This window comes from Bombina bombina, chromosome 4, assembly GCF_027579735.1.
Source record: "Bombina bombina isolate aBomBom1 chromosome 4, aBomBom1.pri, whole genome shotgun sequence".
In the NCBI taxonomy this organism is placed as follows: Eukaryota; Metazoa; Chordata; class Amphibia; order Anura; family Bombinatoridae; genus Bombina; species Bombina bombina.
In genome coordinates, this window is record NC_069502.1 from 442,642,958 (window position 1) to 442,669,162 (window position 26,205).

The 26,205-nt window shown below is 38.4% G+C and overlaps 1 protein-coding gene across 3 annotated transcripts in view; it reads right to left on the minus strand.

Annotated features, from left to right (window-relative positions):
- The window catches only part of LOC128656401 (mucin-3A-like), a 116,533-nt gene that overhangs the window by 55,882 nt on the left and 34,446 nt on the right, over positions 1-26,205 (minus strand). For all 3 annotated transcript variants that reach the window (XM_053710283.1, XM_053710282.1, XM_053710281.1), the window contains exon 2: positions 19,887-20,021. In XM_053710283.1, the coding sequence (XP_053566258.1) occupies positions 19,887-20,021 (135 nt within the window). The remainder of the gene's footprint in view (positions 1-19,886; positions 20,022-26,205) is intronic.

Consider the following 26,205-nt stretch of genomic DNA (forward strand, 5'->3'; position numbering starts at 1 on the left):
GGAGGAGTCAAGGGTCTGTAAACAGGCTTGATTCTGACCAAAGCCTGTACAAAAGCTTGTACATCTGGCACAGCTGCCAGTCGTTTGTGTAACAAGACAGATAAAGCAGAAATCTGTCCTTTTAGAGAACTCGCTGACAATCCCTTATCCAAACCTTCTTGGAGAAAGGAGAGGATCTTAGGAATTTTAATCTTACTCCAGGAGAATCCCTTGGATTCACACCAACAGATATATCTTTTCCATATTTTATGGTAAATCTTTCTAGTCACAGGTTTTCTGGCTTGGACCAGAGTATCTATCACTGAATCTGAAAACCCACGCTTGGATAAAATCAAATGTTCAATTTCCAAGCAGTCAGCTGCAGAGAAACTAGATTTGGATGTTCGAATGGACCTTGTACTAGGAGATCCTGTCTCAAAGGTAGCTTCCATGGTGGAGCCGATGACATATTCACCAGGTCTGCATACCAAGTCCTGCGCAGCCACGCAGGAGCTATCAGAATCACCGAGGCCTTCTCCTGTTTGATCCTGGCTACAAGCCTGGGAAGGAGAGGGAACGGTGGAAACGCATAAGCTAGGTTTAACGACCAAGGCGCCACTAATGCATCCACTAGAGTTGCCTTGGGATCCCTGGATCTGGACCCGTAGCAAGGAACCTTGAAGTTCTGACGAGACGCCATCAGATCCATGTCTGGAATGCCCCATAATTGAGTCAACTGGGCAAACACCTCCGGGTGGAGTTCCCACTCCCCCGGATGGAAAGTCTGACGACTCAGATAATCCGCCTCCCAGTTGTCTACTCCTGGGATGTGGATTGCAGATAGGTGGCAGGAGTGATCCTCCGCCCATTTGATGATTTTGGATACCTCTCTCATCGTCAAGGAACTCCTTGTTCCCCCCTGATGGTTGATGTAAGCTACAGTCGTCATGTTGTCTGACTGGAATCTTATGAATCCGGCCTTCGCTAGTTGAGGCCAAGCCCGGAGAGCATTGAATATCGCTCTCAGTTCCAGGATGTTGATCGGGAGAAGAGACTCTTCCTGAGACCATAAACCCTGAGCTATCAGGGAATCCCAGACCGCGCCCCAGCCTAATAGACTGGCGTCGGTCGTGACAATGACCCACTCTGGTCTGCGGAAACTCATTCCCTGAGACAGGTGATCTGGCCTACTTGAATCTTTGGAGACAAGTCTGTATAGTCCCCATTCCACTGCTTGAGCATGCACAGTTGTAATGGTCTTAGATGAATTCGAGCAAAAGGAACTATGTCCATTGCTGCAACCATCAACCCTACTACTTCCATGCACTGAGCTATGGAAGGCTGCAGAATAGAGTGAAGAACTTGACAAGCGTTTAGAAGCTTTGACTTTCTGACTTCTGTCAGGAAGATCTTCATTTCTAAAGAATCTATTATTGTTCCCAAAAAGGGAACTCTTGTCGACGGAGACAGGGAACTCTTTTCTACGTTCACCTTCCACCCGTGAGATCTGAGAAAGGCTAGAACAATGTCTGTATGAGCCTTTGCTTTGGAAAGAGACAACGCTTGGATTAGAATGTCGTCCAGATAAGGTGCCACTGCAATACCCCTTGGTCTTAGAACCGCTAGAAGGGACCCGAGCACCTTTGTGAAAATTCTTGGAGCAGTGGCTAGCCCGAATGGGAGAGCCACAAACTGATAATGTTTGTTCAGAAAGGCGAACCTTAGGAACTGATGATGATCTTTGTGGATAGGAATATGTAGATACGCATCCTTTAAATCCACGGTAGTCATAAATTGACCCTCCTGGATTGTAGGTAAAATTGTTCGAATGGTTTCCATTTTGAACGATGGAACTCTGAGAAATTTGTTTAGAATTTTTAAATCCAGAATTGGTCTGAAAGTTCCCTCTTTTTTGGGAACTACAAACAGATTTGAGTAAAACCCCTGACCTTGTTCCACAGTTGGAACTGGGTGTATCACTCCCATCTTTAACAGATCTTCTACACAATGTAAGAATGCCTGTCTCTTTATTTGGTTTGAAGATAAGTGAGACATGTGGAACCTTCCCCTTGGGGGTAGTTCATTGAATTCTAGAAGATAACCCTGAGAGACTATTTCTAGTGCCCAGGGATCCTGAACACCTCTTGCCCAAGCCTGAGCAAAGAGAGAGAGTCTGCCCCCTACTAGATCCAGTCCCGGATCGGGGGCTACCCCTTCATGCTGTTTTGGTAGCAGCAGCAGGCTTCTTGGCCTGTTTACCCTTGTTCCAGCCTTGCATTGGTTTCCTAGCTGGTTTAGTCTGGGAAGCGTTACCCTCTTGTCTAGAGGCTGCAGAGTTGGAAGCCGGTCCGTTCCTGAAATTGCGAAAGGAACGAAAATTGGACTTATTCTTAGCCTTGAAAGGTCTATCTTGTGGGAGGGCATGGCCCTTTCCCCCAGTGATGTCTGAAATAATCTCTTTCAATTCTGGCCCAAAAAGGGTCTTACCTTTGAAAGGGATATTAAGCAATTTTGTCTTGGAAGATACATCCGCCGACCAAGACTTTAGCCAGAGCGCTCTGCGCGCCACAATTGCAAACCCTGAATTTTTCGCCGCTAACCTCGCTAACTGCAAAGCGGCGTCTAAAATAAAGGAATTAGCTAACTTAAGTGCGTGAATTCTGTCCATGACTTCCTCATACGGAGTCTCCCTACTGAGCGACTTTTCCAGTTCCTCGAACCAGAACCACGCCGCTGTAGTGACAGGAATAATGCACGAAATAGGTTGAAGGAGGTAACCTTGCTGTACAAAAATCTTTTTAAGCAAACCCTCCAATTTTTTATCCATAGGATCTTTGAAAGCACAATTGTCCTCAATGGGAATGGTCGTGCGCTTGGCTAGTGTAGAAACCGCCCCCTCGACCTTAGGGACTGTTTGCCATAAGTCCTTCCTGGGGTCGACCATAGGGAACAATTTCTTAAATATAGGAGGAGGGACAAAAGGTATGCCTGGCTTCTCCCACTCCTTATTCACTATGTCCGCCACCCGTTTAAGTATCGGAAAGGCATCAGGGTGCACCGGGACCTCTAGGAACTTGTCCATCTTGCACAATTTTTCTGGGATGACCAGATTGTCACAATCATCCAGAGTAGATAGCACCTCCTTAAGTAATGCGCGGAGATGCTCTAATTTAAATTTAAATGTCACAACATCAGGTTCTGCCTGCTGAGAAATTCTTCCTGTATCAGAAATTTCTCCATCTGACAAACCCTCCCTCACTGCCACTTCAGACTGGTGTGAGGGTATGACAGAAAAATTATCATCAGCGCCCTCCTGCTCTACAGTGTTTAAAACAGAGCAATCGCGCTTTCTCTGAAATGCTGGCATTTTGGATAAAATATTAGCTATGGAGTTATCCATTACTGCAGTCAATTGTTGCATAGTAACAAGCATTGGCGCGCTAGAAGTACTAGGGGTCGCCTGCGCGGGCATAACTGGTATAGACACAGAAGGAGATGATGTAGAACTATCTCTACTTCCTTCATCTGAGGAATCATCCTGGGCAACCTTACTATTTGTGACAGTACTGTCCTTACTATGTTTGGACGCTATGGCACAATTATCACATATATTTGAAGGGGGAACCACATTGGCTTCCATACATACAGAACATGATCTATCTGAAGGTACAGACATGTTAAACAGGCTTAAACTGGTTAATAAAGCACAAAAACCGTTTTAAAACAAAACCGTTACTGTCTCTTTAAATGTTAAACAGGGCACACTTTATTACTGAATATGTGAAAAACTATGAAGGAATTATCCAATCTTTACCAAATTTATTCTTTCTAAGTCTAAGAAAATGGCTTACCGATCCCCATGAGGGAAAAATGACAGCCTTCCAGCATTACACAGTCTTGTTAGAAAAATGGCTAGTCATACCTTGAGCAGAAAAGTCTGCAAACTGTTCCCCCCAACTGAAGTTCTCTCAGCTCAACAGTCCTGCGTGGGAACAGCAATTGATTTTAGTTACTGCTGCTAAAATCATACTCCTCTTTTAAACAGAACTCTTCATCTCTTTCTGTTTCAGAGTAAATAGTACATACCAGCACTATTTTAAAATAACAAACTCTTGATAGAAGAATAAAAAACTACAACTAAACACCACATACTCTTCACCATCTCCGTGGAGATGCTACTTGTTCAGAGCGGCAAAGAGAATGACTGGGGGGGCGGAGCCTGGGAGGGGCTATATGGACAGCTTTTGCTGTGCTCTTTGCCATTTCCTGTTGGGGAAGAGAATATTCCCACAAGTTATGGATGACGCCGTGGACCGGACACACCAATGTTGGAGAAATTGGACATTGTGCGTGAAATGGCAGGTCTCCCGTATTACAAGTCACAGCAGTATAGCTATAACGCAAGCATTTTAGCCTGTAATGCAACAATCCATTCCGCACTCAAAAAATGACTTTTGAGTGGGAGATTTCCATAACACTGTATTAAAGGTTGTGTGGTCCGGCTAAAATGCTAGCGTTATAGCCTATACCGCCCTAATACATTCTGCGATTTGAGACCAGTAGTTATGGATTTTGTTAAACAAAAATGTTTTACAAAACTCATAACTAAAATGTTACAAAGTACACTAACACCCATAAACTACCTATTAAACCCTAAACCACCCTCCCGCATCGCAAATACTTTATTAAACTTATTAACCCCTAATCCGACGCCCACCCACATAGCCAACACTAAATAAACATATTAACCCCTAAACCACCGGCCCCCACATCGCTACCACTATAATAAACTTATTAACCCCTAAACCGCCGGCCCCCCACATCGCTACTACTATAATAAACCTATTAACCCCTAAACTGTCACCCCCCACATCGCAACTACGAAAATAAACCTATTAACCCCTAAACCGCCGGCCCCCCACATTGCTACTACTATAATAAACCTATTAACCCCTAAACTGTCACCCCCCACATCGCAACTACGAAAATAAACCTATTAACCCCTAAACCGCCGGCCCCCCACATTGCAACTACTAAACCTATTAACCCCTAAACCACCAGCCCCCCCACATTGCAACTACTAAACCTATTAACCCCTAAACCATGCCCCCCCCCCCACATTGCAACACACTAAATTAAACTATTAACCCCTAAACCTAACACCCCCTAATTTAAAATTAAATTTACAATATAACTATCTTTAAATAAATAAAAACTTACCTGTGAAATAAAAAAAAAAAAACTAAGTTTAAACTATTAAGTAACCTAACATTACTATTTTAAAACAATAAAATTAACTAAAAATAAAAAAAAACTAAATTACAAATTAAAAAAATCCTAGAGGGTGTTTTTAATTTGCTGTTTGTTTTTTTTAGGGGTAGTAGATTAGGTGTTATTTTTATTATTTTGGATAATTTCGTTTATTATTTTTGTAATCTTTTTTTCATAATTTTAGAGTTTTTCTTTTTTGTAATTTTCTCTTTTTTTTCGTAGTGTTTTAAAATAACATAATTTATGTAAGAACTTACCTGATAAATTCATTTCTTTCATATTAGCAAGAGTCCATGAGCTAGTGACGTATGGGATATACATTCCTACCAGGAGGGGCAAAGTTTCCCAAACCTCAAAATGCCTACAAATACACCCCTCACCACACCCACAAATCAGTTTAACGAATAGCCAAGAAGTGGGGTGATAAGAAAAAAGTGCGAAAGCATAAAAAATAAGGAATTGGAATAATTGTGCTTTATACAAAAAAATCATAACCACCACAAAAAGGGTGGGCCTCATGGACTCTTGCTAATATGAAAGAAATGAATTTATCAGGTAAGTTCTTACATAAATTATGTTTTCTTTCATGTAATTAGCAAGAGTCCATGAGCTAGTGACGTATGGGATAATGACTACCCAAGATGTGGATCTTTCCACGCAAGAGTCACTAGAGAGGGAGGGATAAAATAAAGACAGCCAATTCCGCTGAAAAATAATCCACACCCAAAATAAAGTTTAAATTTTATAATGAAAAAAACTGAAAATATAAGCAGAAGATTCAAACTGAAACAGCTGCCTGAAGTACTTTTCTACCAAAAACAGCTTCAGAAGAAGAAAACACATCAAAATGGTAGAATTTAGTAAAAGTATGCAAAGAAGACCAAGTTGCTGCTTTGCAAATCTGATCAACCGAAGCTTCATTCCTAAACGCCCAGGAAGTAGAAACTGACCTAGTAGAATGAGCTGTAATTCTTTGAGGCGGAGTTTTACCCGACTCGACATAAGCATGATGAATTAAAGATTTCAACCAAGATGCCAAAGAAATGGCAGAGGCCTTCTGACCTTTCCTAGAACTGGAAAAGATAACAAATAGACTAGAAGTCTTTCGGAAATTCTTAGTAGCTTCAACATAATATTTCAAAGCTCTAACTACATCCAAAGAATGCAATGATTTCTCCTTAGAATTCTTAGGATTAGGACATAATGAAGGAACCACAATTTCTCTACTAATGTTGTTGGAATTCACAACCTTAGGTAAAAATTCAAAAGAAGTTCGCAACACCGCCTTATCCTGATGAAAAATCAGAAAAGGAGACTCACAAGAAAGAGCAGATAATTCAGAAACTCTTCTGGCAGAAGAGATGGCCAAAAGGAACAAAACTTTCCAAGAAAGTAATTTAATGTCCAACGAATGCATAGGTTCAAACGGAGGAGCTTGAAGAGCCCCCAGAACCAAATTCAAACTCCAAGGAGGAGAAATTGACTTAATCACAGGTTTTATACGAACCAAAGCTTGTACAAAACAATGAATATCAGGAAGATTAGCAATTTTTCTGTGAAAAAGAACAGAAAGAGCAGAGATTTGTCCTTTCAAGGAACTTGCAGACAAACCTTTCTCCAAACCATCCTGAAGAAACTGTAAAATTCTCGGAATTCTAAAAGAATGCCAGGAAAAATGATGAGAAAGACACCAAGAAATATAAGTCTTCCAGACTCTATAATATATCTCCCTTGATACAGATTTACGAGCCTGTAACATAGTATTAATCACAGAGTCAGAGAAACCTCTTTGACTAAGAATCAAGCGTTCAATCTCCATACCTTTAAATTTAAGGATTTGAGATCCTGATGGAAAAAAGGACCTTGCGACAGAAGGTCTGGTCTTAACGGAAGAGTCCACGGTTGGCAAGAGGCCATCCGGACAAGATCCGCATACCAAAACCTGTGAGGCCATGCTGGAGCTACCAGCAGAACAAACGAGCATTCCTTCAGAATCTTGGAGATCACTCTTGGAAGAAGAACTAGAGGCGGAAAGATATAAGCAGGATGATACTTCCAAGGAAGTGACAATGCATCCACTGCTTCCGCTTGAGGATCCCTGGATCCGGACAGATACCTGGGAAGTTTCTTGTTTAGATGAGAGGCCATCAGATCTATTTCTGGAAGTCCCCACATTTGGACAATCTGAAGAAATACCTCTGGGTGAAGAGACCATTCGCCCGGATGCAACGTTTGGCGACTGATATAATCCGCTTCCCAATTGTCTATACCTGGGATATGAACCGCAGAAACTAGACAGGAGCTGGATTCCGCCCAAACCAGAATTCGAGATACTTCTTTCATAGCCAGAGGGCTGTGAGTCCCTCCTTGATGATTGATGTATGCCACAGTTGTGATATTGTCTGTCTGAAAACAAATGAACGATTCTCTCTTTAGAAGAGGCCAAGACTGAAGAGCTCTGAAAATTGCATGGAGTTCCAAAATATTGATCGGTAATCTCACCTCCTGAGATTCCCAAACCCCTTGTGCCATCAGAGACCCCCACACAGCTCCCCAACCTGTAAGACTTGCATCTGTTGAGATTACAGTCCAGGTCGTAAGAACAAAAGAAGCCCCCTGAACTAAACGATGGTGATCTGTCCACCACGTCAGAGAGTGTCGTACAATCGGTTTTAAAGATATTAATTGAGATATCTTTGTGTAATCCCTGCACCACTGGTTCAGCATACAGAGCTGAAGAGGTCGCATGTGAAAACGAGCAAAGGGGATCGCGTCCGATGCAGCAGTCATAAGACCTAGAATTTCCATGCATAAGGCTACCGAAGGGAATGATTGTGACTGAAGGTTTTGACAAGCTGATATCAATTTTAGACGTCTCTTGTCTGTCAAAGATAGAGTCATGGACACTGAATCTATCTTGAAACCCAAAAAGGTTACCCTTGTCTGAGGAATCAATGAACTTTTTAGTAAATTGATCCTCCAACCATGATCTTGAAGAAACAACACAAGTCGATTCGTATGAGATTCTGCTAAATGTGAAGACTGAGCAAGTACCAAGATATCATCCAAATAAGGAAATACCACAATACCCTGTTCTCTGATTACAGACAGAAGGGCACCGAGAACTTTTGTAAAAATTCTTGGAGCTGTTGCTAGGCCAAACGGCAGAGCCACAAACTGGTAATGCTTGTCTAGGAACGAGAATCTCAGAAACTGATAGTGATCTGGATGAATCAGAATATGCAGATATGCATCCTGTAAATCTATTGTAGACATATAATGCCCTTGCTGAACAAAAGGCAGGATAGTCCTTACAGTTACCATTTTGAATGTTGGTATCCTTACATAACGATTCAATATTTTTAGATCCAGAATTGGTCTGAAGGAATTCTCCTTCTTTGGTACAATGAAGAGATTTGAATAAAACCCCAGCCCCTGTTCCAAAACTGGAACTGGCATAATTACTCCAGCAAACTCTAGATCTGAAACACATTTCAGAAATGCTTGAGCCTTCGCTGGATTTACTGGGACACGGGAAAGAAAAAATCTCTTTGCAGGAGGCCTTATCTTGAAGCCAATTCTGTACCCTTCTGAAACAATATTCTGAATCCAAAGATTGTGAACGGAATTGATCCAAATTTCTTTGAAAAAACATAATCTGCCCCCTACCAGCTGAGCTGGAATGAGGGCCGCACCTTCATGTGGACTTAGGAGCTGGCTTTGATTTTCTAAAAGGCTTGGATTTATTCCAGACTGGAGATGGTTTCCAAACTGATACCGCTCCTGAGGATGAAGGATCAGGCTTTTGTTCCTTGTTGTGACGAAAGGAACGAAAACGATTATTAGACCTAAATTTACCTTTAGATTTTTTATCCTGTGGTAAAAAATTTCCTTTCCCTCCAGTAACAGTTGAGATAATAGAATCCAACTGAGAACCAAATAATTTATTACCCTGGAAAGAAAGGGAAAGCAGAGTAGACTTAGAAGACATATCAGCATTCCAAGTTTTAAGCCATAAAGCTCTTCTAGCTAAAATAGCTAGAGACATATACCTGACATCAACTCTAATGATATCAAAGATGGCATCACAAATAAAATTATTAGCATGTTGAAGAAGAATAATAATGCTATGAGAATTATGATCTGTTACTTGTTGCGCTAAAGCTTCCAACCAAAAAGTTGAAGCTGCAGCAACATCCGCCAAAGATATAGCAGGTCTAAGAAGATTACCTGAACACAAGTAAGCTTTTCTTAGAAAGGATTCAATTTTCCTATCTAAAGAATCCTTAAAGGAAGTACCATCTGCCATAGGAATGGTAGTACGCTTAGCAAGAGTAGAGACAGCCCCATCAACCTTAGGGATTTTGTCCCAAAATTCTAATCTGTCAGATGGCACAGGATATAATTGCTTAAAACGTTTAGAAGGAGTAAATTAATTACCCAAATTATTCCATTCCCTGGAAATTACTTCAGAAATAGCACCAGGAACAGGAAAAACTTCTGGAATAACTACAGGAGATTTAAAAACCTTATCTAAACGTTTAGATTTAGTATCAAGAGGACCAGAATCCTCAATTTCTAATGCAATTAGGACTTCTTTAAGTAAAGAACGAATAAATTCCATTTTAAATAAATATGAAGATTTATCAGCATCAACCTCTGAGACAAAATCCTCTGAACCAGAAGAACCATTATCAGAATCAGAATGATGATGTTCATTTAAAAATTCATCTGAAAAATGAGAAGTTTTAAAAGACTTTTTACGTTTACTAGAAGGAGGAATAACAGACATAGCCTTCTTAATGGATTTAGAAACAAAATCTCTTATGTTATCAGGAACACTCTGAGTATTAGATGTTGATGGAACAGCAACAGGTAATGTAACTTTACTAAAGGAAATATTATCTGCATTAACAAGTTTGTCATGACAAACAGTACAAACAACAGCTAGAGGAACAGATACCAAAAGTTTACAGCAGATACACTTAGCTTTGGTAGCTCCAGCACCAGGCAGCGATTTTCCAGAAGTATCTTCTGACTCAGTTTCAACATGGGACATCTTGCAATATGTAATAGAAAAAACAACATATAAAGCAAAATTGATCAAATTCCTTAAATGACAGTTTCAGGAATGGGAAAAAATGCCAGTGAACAAGCCTCTAGCAACCAGAAGCAATAAAAAATGAGACTTAAATAATGTGGAGACAAAAGTGACGCCCATATTTTTTTAGCGCCAAATAAGACGCCCACATTATTTGGCGCCTAAATGCTTTTGGCGCCAAAAATGACGCCACATCCGGAACGCCGACATTTTTGGCGCAAAAGAACGTCAAAAATGACGCAACTTCCGGCGACACGTATGATGCCGGAAACAGAAAAAAAATTTGCGCCAAAAAAGTCCGCGCCAAGAATGACGCAATAAAATGAAGCATTTTCAGCCCCCGCGAGCCTAACAGCCCACAGGGAAAAGTCAAAGTTTAAGGTAAGAAAAAAATTGATTTATTCAAATGCATTATCCCAAATATGAAACTGACTGTCTGAAAATAAGGAATGTTGAACATCCTGAGTCAAGGCAAATAAATGTTTGAATACATATATTTAGAACTTTATAAAAAAGTGCCCAACCATAGCTTAGAGTGTCACAGAAAATAAGACTTACTTACCCCAGGACACTCATCTATATGTTGTAGAAAGCCAAACCAGTACTGAAACGAAAATCAGCAGAGGTAATGGTATATATATAAGAGTATATCGTCAATCTGAAAAGGGAGGTAAGAGATGAATCTCTACGACCGATAACAGAGAACCTATGAAATAGACCCCGTAGAAGGAGATCATTGAATTCAAATAGGCAATACTCTCCTCACATCCCTCTGACATTCACTGCACGCTGAGAGGAAAACCGGGCTCCAACCTGCTGCGGAGCGCATATCAACGTAGAATCTAGCACAAACTTACTTCACCACCTCCATAGGAGGCAAAGTTTTTAAAACTGATTTGTGGGTGTGGTGAGGGGTGTATTTGTAGGCATTTTGAGGTTTGGGAAACTTTGCCCCTCCTGGTAGGAATGTATATCCCATACGTCACTAGCTCATGGACTCTTGCTAATTACATGAAAGAAAGTAATGTTAGGTTACTTTATAGTTTAAACTTAGTTTTTTTTTTTATTTCACAGGTAAGTTTTTATTTATTTAAAATTAGTTACATTGTAATTTAAAATTAGGGGGGTATTAGGTTTAGGGGTTAATAGTTTAATTTAGTGTGTTGCGATGTGGGAGCCTGTGGTTTAGGGGTTAATATGTTTATTTTATTAGTAGCGATGTGGGGGTGGCGGTTTAGGGGTTAATAGGTTTATTTTATTAGTAGGAATGTGGGGGGCCGGCGGTTTAGGGGTTAATAGGTTTATTATAGTAGTTGTGATGTGGGGGACCGGTGGTTTAGGGGTTAATAGGTTTATTATAGTAGTTGCAATGTGAGGGGCCAGCGGTTTAGGGGTTAATAGGTTTATTTTATTAGCAGCGATGTGAGGGCCGGCGGTTTAGGGGTTAATAGGTTTATTTTATTAGTAGGAATGTGGGGGGCCGGCGGTTTAGGGGTTAATAGGTTTATTATAGTAGTTGCAATGTGAGGGACCAGCGGTTTCGGGGTTAATAGATTTATTTTATTAGTAGCAATGTGGGGGGCCAGCGGTTTAGGGGTTAATAGGTTTATTTTATTAGAGATTTTATTTAGTGTCGGCGATGTCAGGGAGCTGCAGATTAGGGGTGCTTAGACTAGGCGTTTATGTTAGGGTGTTTTAACATAACTTTCTTTTCCCCATAGACATCAATGGTGTTGCGTTACGCACAAGCACACAAAGTACACAAAGCACACAAAGTCAGGACTTGATTTTTATGCGGTATGGAGCTTAACGTATCATACCGCACAACAAAAGAAGGTTTTGACTTAATTTATAATGGCAGCGCTATGGAAAGTGCGATAACGCAAACAGTTTTACGTTATTTACGCACCCGGTATAGCGCAAAACTTGTAATCTCGCTGTATAGGAGCACTAATTCCAAAATGTATTCTTAAACACTTAGGGCCAGATTACAAGTGGAGAGCTAGTTAACGCTGCTGCTTAAGCGTTAACTGCTCTAGAACCTTTTGAGCTTGTTGAGTTGCGCACATATTATGATTTCAAAGTAAAATGTTTTTCTTATCACGCTAGCTTGACGAGGGCAAAAAGCCAAAGTTAGAATATTGCATATGAGTTCACGTATTTCCCCATAGAAGTCAAGGGAGCACCCTACCCTACTGATGAAAATCCTATTGCATATTCTCATGTGCCCTAACCCAACATGAAAATATGAATATTTCACATTCCAATGTTCTTCACATAGAAGAATATGCCTGATGGTATTTTGGTATAATATATATATATATATATATATATATATATATATATATATATGTATGATTATATATAGGTATAGATATATACAGATATATATAGGATTATCTATTTACAAAAATAAATAGAACATATTCTGCTATGTGCAGAACGCTGTGGAAGTTCCGGTTTCTTTGTGGGTGTTGGTGAAACTATTTATTGTGCACTTTATATTTATTGTTAAGGAAAGGTTCAAAGACTGTATGTGTAATATTTAATACTGTCCCAAAAGGAGAACAAACATCATATCCTGTTGCAGTCCCTTAAGTATATACACGGTGGGTCCAATCCACTAATAAGCGTAGGATATAAAATACAGTCCCTGGTAAAGGGATACTTGATACCCAAACAATATTGACAGTTACTGACAGTCACTAAGAAAAATGTGGCTGTGGGACCTTTAAGAGCAGCCCGTACCCAACACTGCATATAGCTGCGCCCACTCACCACTCATGCAGTGTCTTATGTTGGCGTCCTGCTCCACTGTGGGGAGGGGGTGTGTCCTTGCAACCAATCAGCTGCTTCTGAGGTTTCCACTAGTAGCAGCTTTCTGTTGCAAGTGAAGGGTGTATCAAACACCTGACCCTCCGCAATTGGATATGGACCTGCACCGGGACAATGCTGAAAACGGAATGATGCCGAGCTTCCCTTCGCCTAAGGTCTTCCTAATCATAATTTAGAGAACATGATGAAAGAAAGGGCGTCCAAAGGCAAAGTAAAAACAAATGTTTATTCCTGATCCATTAATAAAAGCATGGAGGTACAATGCACATAAAAACAAATGCATCAGGCTAACATGTTTCGGCCTTCTGCCGTAATCATAGCTAATAAGATACATTTGAGACACCTTTTTAAAGGCATACCTATTATCTCATAGGTTAACCACTAACCAATGAATGAGTATTAACTTCAGTGCTGCATTTAACCCTTAACACTAACGACTGTGAACATATTGGACATACAAATTACCAAAACAGAAAATTACATAGTTAAACGTTTAATCAAAATTTGATGAAAGTAATGTATATCAAATGAGTTTGAAATAAATTGATATTATTATGTAGACTAAAGGAAAACTATTTCCCAAGATGCTCTAAAGAAAAATCCTCACACCATAAACGTATACTTATACAAAGGTGTAAAGCGTTACCTGGGAAATGTATATATATGGAAAATAACCTTGAAGAGATGAAAATATGGACAATAAATCTCATATAGGCACATAATAATCCAAATAAATAATATATCCAAATAAATAAATGATAATATCCAAATAATAAATGAGTATACGATTCATGTATACTAATGGGAAAAATTACCATAATATCTATGGTCTGAGAAAAAGAAAATGAGTGAGTATACAATAGGGGGTGCATACAAAAAAGAAAAATAATGATATTATTAATGTTGTCAACATTATTATTAAATCTGTAGAACATCTACGCAACATATCACAAAAGCATTACAAAGGCTATACAATGTTACATTATGAATTCCCAAATAAACTATGCTATGATTACGGCAGAAGGCCGAAACATGTTAGCCTGATGCATTTGTTTTTATGTGCATTGTATCTCCATGCTTTTGTTTTTACTTCGCCTTTGGACGCCCTTTCTTTCATCATGTTCTATATATATTTTTTTATAATAGGTATAGATATATACAGATATATATATATATATAGGAATATCTATTTAGAAATACATAGAATATATTCTGCTATGTGCAGAACATTGGAATGTGACACATTTACAGTAAATACACAGTATAACTTTATGAAATATGAATATTGCATAAATATGCTTTTATATGTTTATCTGCTTAACTGCACAGGGCTCCAATGCACTTTTATATATATATATATATATATATACATATATATATATATATATATATATATATATATATATGTCTATACTGTATATGTGCACACATGTATTTATGTGTTTATATGTGTATATATGTAATTACATATATAAATACATCTTTACACACACACACATATATATATATACACATGTATTTATATATATATATATATATATACACACACACATACAAATACACATTCATACACATGTATATGTATGTATTTCTAAGCTAAAGGGACACTGAAACTACATTTTTTCTTTCATGATTCAGATAGAGCATGCAATTTTAAGAAACTTTCTAATTTACTTCATTTTCTTGGTATCTTTATTTAAAAAGCAAGAATGTAAGTTTAGATGCTGGCCCATTTTTGGTGAACAACCTGGGTTGTTCTTTCTGATTGGTGGATAAATTCACCCACCAATAAACAAGTGCTGTCCAGCGTGCTGAACCAAAAATAGCTTAGATTCCTTCTTTTCCAAATAAATATAGCAAGAGAACGAAGAAAAATTGATAATAGGAATAAATTAGAAAGTTGCTTAAAATTGCATGCTCTATCTGAAACATGAAATAAAAATTTTAGGTTCAGTGTGCCTTTAACCCCTTTCGACTGAGGAACCAGGAACGTCCTACAAAAAAAATACCCTTAACGACCAAGGACGTTCCTGGCACGTCCTCAGGGATTTCAAGCGGCTGGAAGCGATCCTGATCACTTCCAGCCGCTTTCAAGGTTATGCCGTGATGCCTCGATATTGAGGCATCACTGCAATACCTTTTTTGGCAGATTTTTCTACCTTAATTCCGATTGGCTGATAGAATCCTATCAGCCAATCGGAATTCGAGGGACGCTATCTTGGATGACGTCATTTAAAGGAACCTCATTCGTCGGGAAGTCGTTGTGCCGGATGGATGCTCCGCGGCGGAGGAGCGAAGAAAGAAGATTGAAGATGCCACTTTGCTTGAAGACATCGCCGGATGGAAGAAGACTCTCTGCCGCTTGCTTGAAGACATCGCCGGATGGAAGAAGACTCTCTGCAGCTTGATTGAAGACATCGCCCGGATCGGATGAAGAGTTCTGCCTGGCTGGGTGAATACAAGGTAGGGAGATCTTCAGGGGGGTAGTGTTAGGTTTATTTAAGGGGGGTTTGGGTTAGATTAGGGGTATGTGGGTGGTGGGTTGTAATGTTGGGGGGTGGTATTGTGTGTTTTTTTTCAGGCAAAAGAGCAGTTTTCTTTGGGGCATGCCCCGCAAAAGGCCCTTTTAAGGGCTGGTAAGGTAAAAGAGCTAACTTTTTTAATTTAGAATAGGGTAGGGAATTTTTTTTATTTTGGGGGGCTTTATTATTTTATTAGGGGACTTAGAATAGGTGTAATTAGCTTAAAAATCTTGTAATCTTTTTTTTATTTTTTGTAATTTAGTGTTTGTTTGTTTTTGTAATTTAGTTTATTTAATTGTATTTTAGTTTAGATATTTGTAGTTTATTTAATTCATTGATAGTGTAGGTGTATTTGTAACTTAGGTTAGGATTTATTTTACAGGTAAATTGGTAATTATTTTAAATAGGTAGCTATTAAATAGTTATTAACTATTTAATAGCTATTGTACCTAGTTAAAATAAATACCAAGTTACCTGTAAAATAAATATAAACCCTAAAATAGCTACAATGTAATTATTAATTACATTGTAGCTATCTTAGGGTTTATTTTATAGGTAAGTATTTAGATTTAAATAGGAATATTTCAATTAATAATATTAATATTAGATTTATTTTAATAAGAGTTTAGTTAGGGATGTTAGAGTTAGATAGGGTTATTATACTTTATATATATATATATATATATATATATATATATATATATATATATATATATATATATATATATATATATATAATAACGATATTAACTATATTAACACTAATATAATTAGGGTTAATATAGTTAATATATATAATATAATAACTATATTAACTATATTAACCCTAATATAATTAGGTTTAATATAGTTAATATAGCTGGCGGCGGTGTAGGGGGATTAGATTAGGGGTTAATGTGTTTAATATAGGTGGCGGCGGTGTAGGGGGATTAGATTAGGGGTTAATACATTTATTATAGGTGGCGGCGGTGTAGGGGGATTTAGATTAGAGGCAAAAGAGCTGATTACTTTGTGACAAAGCCCTGCCAAAAGCCCTTTTAAGGGCTGGTAAAAGAGCAGTTTTCTTTGGGGCATGCCCCGCAAAAAGCCCTTTTAAGGGCTAGCAATAGAGCAGTTTACTTTGGGGTAATGCCACGCAAAAAGCCCTTTTCAGGGCTATTTGTAGGGTTAGACTTAGGTTTAGTGGTAGGGATAGTTTAGTATTTTAGGGGTTAAATAATTTAATATAGCTGGCGCCAGGGTAGGGGGATTAAATTAGGGGTTAATTAATTTAATATAGGTGGCGGCGGGGTATGGGGATTAAATTAGGGGTTAATAATTTTAAATTAGATGGCGGCGGGGTAGGAGCTCACTTTAGGGGGTAGGTAAGGTAGATGGCGGCGGTGTAAGGGGCTCACTTTAGGGGGTAGTTTAATATAGTTGGCGACGGTGTAGGGGGATCACATTAGGGGGTAGTTAATGTAGGTGGCGGCGGGGTCCGGGAGCGGCGGTTTAGGGGTTAAATATTTTATTAGGGATTGCAGCGGGGGATCGCGGTTGACAGGTAGATAGACATTGCACATGCGTTAGGTGTTAGGTTTTATTTAGCAGATCGCGGTTGACAGGTAGATAGACATTGCGCATGCGTTAGGTTTTTATTTATGAAAACGTCATGCAAACGAATGTGCATGCGTTAAAAATTAGAATATCGGGAACGAGCAATCAGTATGACGTGAGGAAAGGCTGGAGAGAGGACTAAGGACATAGTGTTGTTACGGGCATATAAGAGGGGCAGAGCGAGGCGGGGAGATGCGGAGCAAACAGGTTACAAAACATTAGGAAAATTGAGGATAAATTACATATAAATATGAAAAAAGAATTATGCGGTTTGATCATATATACCTATAGCAGTGTAAATATGAAATTGTAAAGTAAATGAGTTTACCATCACTTTAAGATGGGACAATTGTGGGGTGGAGAGCTGTTTGGAAGGGATCACGGGGTGGGATGTGTCAGGTGGGAGGCTGATCTCTACACTAAAGCTAAAATTAACCCTTCAAGCTCCCTACAAGCTACCTAATTAACCCCGTCACTGCTGGGCATAATACAAGTGTTGTGCGCAGCGGCATTTAGCGGCCTGCTAATTACCAAAAAGCAATGCTAAAGCCATATATGTCGGCTATTTCTGAACAAAGGGGATCCCAGAGAAGCATTTACAACCATTTGTGCCATGATTGCACAAGCTGTTTGTAAATAATTTCAGTGTGAAACCTAAAGTTTGTGAAAAAGTGAACATTTTTTTTATTTGATGGCATTTGGCTGTGAAATGGTGGCATGAAATATACCAAAATGGGCCTAGATCAATACTTTGGGTTGTCTACTACACTACAACTAAAGCTAAAATTAACCCTACAAGCTCTCTACAAGCTTCCTAATTAACCCCTTCACTGCTGGGCATAATACAAGTGTGGTGCACAGCAGCATTTAGCGGCCTTCTAATTACAAAAAAACAACGCCAAAGTCATATATGTCTGCTATTTCTGAACAAAAGGGATCCCAGAGAAGTATTTACAACCATGTGTGCCATAATTGCACAAGCTGTTTGTAAATAATTTTAGTGAGAAACCTAATACTTGTGAAAAAGTTTGTAAAAAAGTGAACGATTTTTTTTATTTGATCCCATTTGGCAGTGAAATGGTGGCATTAAATATATCAAAATGGGCCTAGATCAATACTTTGGGTTGTCTACTAAAAATATATATATATATACATGTCAAGGGATATTCAGGGATTCCTGACAGATATCAGTGTTCCAATGTAACTATCGCTAATTTTGAAAAAAAAATGGTTTGGTGCTACTTGAATTTATTACCCTATAAGTTACAAAAAAAAGCAAAGAACATGTAAACATTGGGTATTTCTAAACTCAGGACTAAATTTAGAAACTATTTAGCATGGGTGTTTTTTGGTGGTTGTAGATGTGTAACAGATTTTGGGGGTCAAAGTTAGAAAAAGTGTGTTTTTTTCCATTTTTTCATAGTATTTTATAATTTTTTTGAAAATAATTATATCTTTAGAAAGTCCATTTAATGCGAGAAAAACGGTATATAATATGTGTGGGTACAGTAAATGAGTAAGAGGAATATTACAGCTAAAAAAAAACTCAGCAGAAATGTAAAAATAGCCCTGGTCCCAAACGGTCAGAAAATTGAAAAGTGGTCTTGTCACGAAGGGGTTAAAGTCCTTTGCCGACCTTTTTTTTTTTTTCTAACATCTGACATCTCATATGTTTGAGCCCTTATAACATTTTTGTGTGCATTTATTTTATTTTTTCTACAATTTTTATTAGATGGTGTTATTATGAGTGTAACTGTACTTTTGTAATGTTCTTTTGATGTGTTTTGCACACGTTTTTATTTCGCAAAACAGTTACCAAAACTCTAAGGACGCAGAAATCATTCTAGCGTGAATTGCAATTGCACTCAATCGATAACGTTTACTTTCAACTTGTAATAACAGCGGTAAACCAAATGAGCGCATCCGCGCTAAACCCCTTATCACTCGCATTTCACTGTTAGCACTACACTCATAATCTGGCCCTTAACGTCTTGGGACAAGCACAATGACATAGGAAATATGTTATCATATACATGATAATTTGTTAGGTTTAAAGAAATGTACATGCTGACCCACACGGAGTGATTAAATGAAGACAGATATTCTTGCACATTGGAGACAGGATACCTAGCACATGCAATCCTCCAGTTGAAGCTACACACAGTAGAATTGTCGCTCAGGACTCATGTAGCAGTGCTAGCCTTGATTGGAACTCGCAGCTATAATCCAATTAGTAATGGTAGTCACATGACTGGGATGTGCAACAAATGCGCTACTGATTGGATCAGCGGCAGAGCACTGGGGTCCCGAACTGCACTTCTGCCGTTTGTATATATGGAGAGCCAACTGCATGAGGAATCCAGGACAGTGCTAGAAGAACAGCAATGATATGTTCATGACAGATCTTCATGCAAGAAACTGAAATAATTGCACAAGTCTTAATCTTCCTGTCATAATATATTCTCATTGTTTACATACCATGAAAGGAACATTAAAAGAAAAACTTCAAGTAAAAAAAAGTCATACAACAAACACAAAAGTAATTTCTTACATCAGATAAACAGTCATTGACATTTTCTTACCTGCATTACAAGCAGCAGCATAGTCCGGGCAACAGTCAGAGTTTACAGAGCAGTAGTCATCACAGTAGCAGTTCCCCCTCCTGCACGCACTGTTTACCCCTTTACAGCACACTGAGGGGTACTCAGTACAGCGACCTGAAAAGGGAACAATTATATAAAATTACTTAGTTCTACCACATCATTTTACACATGCCAAGGTTCCTTGATCATTTATTCTGACTTATTTTTGTTTCATTTGATGAACATTTAAAGTCAAAATGGCATTTGACACCAATATTACAAAGCTGTTTTTTACATATAATTTGGCATCAGAAGCATAAAATATATGAGAAAACTTTGCAAAGCAGCTAGAGGGTTAATTAATTGATTTCAAACTGACTGCAGTTAATGATCAATAAGAAATGCAGCTCAGGGGCGGAGCTGGCGAGCCTAGATTATAGACCCATGAAATAGGAGCTCCGCTTAACAACTTGCTTATTCAGCTCTTAACCCTTTGAGTGCTAAGCACTTTCCCACCTGGGTGCTAAGGTTTTTTTAAAGGGTTTTTTATTTATTATTTTTAAAAAATATATTTTTTTCTACTTTTTTATTTATTTATTTCATATCCCCAAGACTTACACTGTTGGAAAGGTTAGGCGATTACCTTTCCAACGGTGGGTCTTGGGGGTCTGTAGCTGCTTAGATGCCTGAGATACAGGCTTCTAAGCAGCATGACCCTTGGTCCTATATTTAACATTGTTAATATTAAATAAAGTTGCGCAGTGACGTAATCACGTTATTGCGCGTGACGTTACCACGCAAAACGGGAAGCCCCGGCGATGCCTGTCATTATGCAGCACTGATCGCCAGGGTGGGAGCGGGTGGGAGCCCCCAGATCTCCCTCAAGTTGGGAGAGTGCTAGTGACGGCTCTGAGTGGTTAAATGCAGTTTTCACACATCAGTATGTAGCGGCTACACTGCAGAAAGAGGACTAGTGCTCCGATGTTAATCTTTGACATTCAGGTTTGATGTGACCCAGCATTGTACAGAGTGAGACACATCAGGACTATGGTCTTAAGACTGCTACTCCTTAACTTGTCCCCTGCCTCTGAGGCAGCAGATATCAATCCACCCAATCGCATACGATCAACTTAATTGACAACCCCTGCTAGCGGCTGATTGGCTGCGAATCTGCAGGGGTCGATACTGCACGGGCAATTCACCAGAACTGCTTGTGCAATGATAAATCATTTATCGTTGTCTGGTGGACATGATCGCTACAGTGCCACATCTCTTCACTAGGGCCTGTATACAGCCATTTAAATCTTAAGCCTAATAACTGGGTTACGTCAACATAAACAGAAGCTATTATATATATTTATATATATATATATATACTGTATATATATATATATATATATATATATAGTCTATGAAGACTTTCAGAAATAATTTTTCCTACTCTTTTTATTAGTACCCGGACCTGGATGCAGACCACAGGAAGGATCAAAATTATTATTGAATAGCAGTTAACACTATATGCCAACTAAGCTTGCAGGTTTATTATTTATATTTCGACTGGTCTTGCCATATCATTTCATGATAACATAAAGAAAGTTTGGTCTAGCTGTCACTCAGTAGAACCCCTGCCAAGAGACTGTATATCTGCAAAAGTTTGCATTGTGATTCTAGGATCAATTTCTGGTTCTACATAATGCTACTCAATGGCTACTAAAAAGTCTAGAAAACCAGATAAATCTTCTAAACTTGATGGTGATGCTTCTGTGGCAAATACTAAAATGTATTAATTTTTTTTAAAACACTGGACACCACACCTATTGAATCGCCATTACCCTCGCAAAAAACTCTAACAGAGCCACAAGTAGATGGGGACGATGCTGATGCACTTATCACTAAAGCAGACCTCAAACTACTCCCTACTAAGGAAGATTTCTCTAAACTACTTCTACATGTAGGACAATTCATTAAGGAACGCCTAGCAGAGGTTAAATCAGACATATCTCACCTAGGCCACAGAGTGGAGCAATTTAGAAGAAGGAGCGGAGATATTAACCACATAAACTGATCTCCTCAAGAAACAACTCAAATCCCAAGGTGTCATCATATCTCAACTCCAAGACCATCTAGAGAAGATCTCGATAACTAAGGGTGCCAGCAAAATTTGAGAATACGAAGCATCCCTGAAAAAGTCACACAACCTCAATTGGCAGATTATCTACAATGATTTTTTTGCCACCTCTTAAATGCCCCTATAGAACCTACAGTTAGACAGAGGGCATAGGGATCTATGACAACAACCAAATTACTCTGTTCCCCCTTGGAAGATAAGGGGAAAAGTGCTATCAGCGGCAAGGAAAATAAGACAACTCCACTTTGAGGATGGCAACCTCTAAGTGTTCCTGGACCTATGTCCACAGAATTTAATTAAAAGGGGAGAGACCAGATACCTTACTCTCCATCTACAGCACTTGGAATTAAGTACAGATTGGGTTTTCCATTTTGTCTCAAAGTGGAAAAAGACAACCAACTTGTCTCATCTTATACCCCAGAAGATCTTGAAGAATTTTGTACTAAATTAGGAATGGATCAACCATCTCTACCATTGTTGTCTAAGGAAGACAAGAGTCCCCTTCATACATGCCCCCGACCAAAGCCTCAGACAACCCTGGTCTAAAGTTAACAGAAAAAACACAGAGGGCAGGAAGAGATGCAAGGGATGTCGACTCAATCCAGTTCCTCTACAAAACCAACCACCTGATCTGTGAGACTACTCTTGATATTTTTGGCTGTATTGGTCGAGCTAGGCTGCAGCCTAATGTTTCTTTATTGAAACAGCTCACATCCAAATGTTCACTCTTGTCTTTAATGTACGTGTTGAATAATATGAAGATATAAAGGTAGTGCCCATCCCCTTATCCTACTCTGTCTTGACCTATTGCTTTAGATTAAAGGGCCCATTAGGCTCCCCCATCTTTCCCAGTTTCGATAACCAAATGAGGTCACAACATACTGTCTAATTTGTATTCTTAATATACTGCACTTACTTAACACTTAGTTTGATAACAGCAAGTTGTAACTTTAATAAAGATCTAATGAACCTCCCATTACCTTTCAAATTTACTAATTCCCAAGATACCACTATTAGTATGCTACTAGTGCTGTCTACTACTTTTGGTTACACCATACAGCCTCACTAGATTGGAACAAAAAGTTAATTGTTTATGTTTGTATTTACATGTTTATTTTTTATTGTCAATAAGGTCATTGCAATGTCTTTTCCTGTAAATATCTCTTTTGCTCCCTTCTCTACCCTTTCATGATGTATCCACTCTCACCCTCCCCATGATGGAAGGCCCCTCTTGCTACACTAGGGTAAGTGAGATGGATTTGCACCTGGACCTCAACATTATATATCCACCTCTGTTTCCCCATTCATGTAGTACAAAAATTTCCCATGACCCTACGCCAAATTAAAACAATATCACAAAATGTCAAGGGCCTTAACTCGCCACATAAAAGATCAATCACTTTAAATTGGTTTAAATGCCCCTATATATATATATATATATATATATATATATATATATATATATATATATATATATATATACACAGGAGACCCACTTTTCCAAAATCTCACAACCAAGATGCGGTTCAAGGAACTACCCAACAGGCTATTTTAATTTGGCTGCAACTAAACACAATAGGGTTAGGATCCTATTTCACAGAAGGGTTCCATTCCACCTTCTCCACAAGGAAACGGATAATGAAGGCAGATATCTAATATTAATAGGTCTGTTATATAACAGACCTGTAACATTGGTAAATGTTTACTGCCCAAATACTAACCAGATTCCTTTTTTTAAAAGCCTAATAAATAAGCTTTTAGAGATCAAAAAAGGTTGTATAATCCTCGGAGGGGACCTTAATATAATTCTAGACCCTATTTTAGATTGTTCACAGCAAAGAGGTATATGGTAGACATGTGCGTTTCGATTCGTTCAGAATCTAAATTCGGCCGAATTAGTTAAATTCGGAGATTCGGATCGATTTGAATTTCCGAATTACAGTAGTACAGAATCTACCGAATAAATCCGAATTAGTTCGGATTTATTCGTTACATTAGGATGGCCATGGATTACACTAGTATTGTACAGTATATTAGGTTATATCACTCTGCTATGGGTTACACCTAATATACAGTACATAATACTAGTGTAATAGACAGCACTTCCCACTTAACACATACCGAAATTCCGAATTTCCGAATCGAACCGAACCGAATCCAGACGAATTTATTCGAATCCAATGAATCTGAAACAAAATCTCATGAGCACTGCAGGACTATTTATTGCATAATGTTAACGACTAATAAAGACCTCATGTAGTTTTGGATGCTCCTAAGGCAGTTATCAGATGTGAGTTCCTTAAAATACAGACTACTCTTAAACGTTCATATCAAAATTCATATAGCACTCTTCTAGGAAAACTTCAGTATATAGACCGTAGACATCATACCATAGTTGTGGCTGAAATACAGGAGATGAGATTAGCCCTAAATTAACTCCTGAAAGGAGAAAATTATAAGAAAGCATTATTTCTTTAACAAACTGTACTTTGTAGAAGGAAATAGAGCGGGTACTAGATTAGCTAAAGCTTTAAAACAAAAAAAACAATAGATTACCACATAAAGGAACTGGCGATATCTGATACCCAGTCAATTTCAGACAGCGAGGGGATTGCAGAATCCTTTCGTAACTACTATGAGAACCTATACAATATTCCCCAATGCAAAACAGTAATCCAGAACAAAATATGCTACGCTACATTGAACAGGCTGAACTCCCTATGTTAAATAGAAAACACAAACTAGAATTAGAATCTCCCATCTCTCTCACAGAAGTGGTATCCACAATAGATTCCCTACCCTCGGGTAAAAGCCCCAGACAAGATGGGCTTAGCAACAAATATTATAAAACTTTTAAACACATACTAGCCCCACACCTTACCAAATTATTAAATTCAATTGACAAAAAATGCTAATTTTCTCAAGAATTAATATTATTTCATTTTGCAGTAATTCCTAAGCCAAACAAATCATCAACATTACTTAGTAACTATTGACCTATCTCTTTGCTGAATACTGATTTAAAAATGCACTATACTAAAAATATTATCTACTAGACTGCATCGAGTCCTTCCTGACTTGATCAATGTCAACTTGGCATGATTTGTCCCACATAGAGAGGCCATGGAAAATATTATTAGAGTCCTACATCTAACAAATTATGCAAAACTATATAATATTCCCTGTGTTAATCTCCACAGATGCAGAAAAAGCATTTGATAAGCTAAACTGGGATTTTCTATTTGAAGTCTTAAAATATTTAGGATTTGGTGAAAAAATGCTTAAAAGAAATGTCAGCTTGTACTCGACTCCATCAGCAAAAATAAAAGTTAATGGATTATTAGCTTCTCCCTTTTATATCCACAAAGGCACCCGACAGGGGTGCCCTTTGTCATCCACCCTTTTTATTCTCACTATGGAGGTACTAGCAGCCCATATTAGGAAAAATTAACATATACAAGGTATTCAAATAGAATAGAATAAATATAAGATTAATATGTATACAGACAATGTGTTGGTGTCCCTGGCCTCTCCCTTCCCCATCACTCCCTCACCTCTTATAGAAATTCAAACGATTTGGCCTGTATTCAAACTTTTTGAATAACGCTCAAAAATCAGAGATTTTAAATATCACATTGCCCCGCAAGATTTTGCAAACCTAGATACAATATATCCATATCATAGACAACTTCAAAGTTTTAACGAGATGGTATCTCACACCAGCTAGACTGAAGTCTATTCATTCCGACTCCCATGGCCTTTGCCGGAGAGACTGGGAATAGCTGAAAATATTAGTTTGTGGATAAATAACTGGATAAAAGATAGGGAGCAATGAGTAGTAGTAAATGGATCATACTCAGATTGGACAAATGTAATCAGTGGAGTACCCCAGGGATCAGTTCTGGGCCCTATTCTTTTTAATATTTTTATAAATGACTTGGAGCTAGGATTAAATAGCGACATCTCTATTTTTGCAGATGATACTAAGTTAAGTAAGGTCATTAGGTCAGAGCAGGATGAACTTTTGTTACAAAGGGACCTGCAAAAATTAGAAGTATGGGCAGGTAAATGGAAAATGAGATTTAATACGGGAAAATGCAAGGTTCTACATTTTGAAAGTAAAAATAAGCAGGCTACGTATTATTTAAATGGGTCAAGACTTAACCAAACACAGGAGGAAAGGGATTTGGG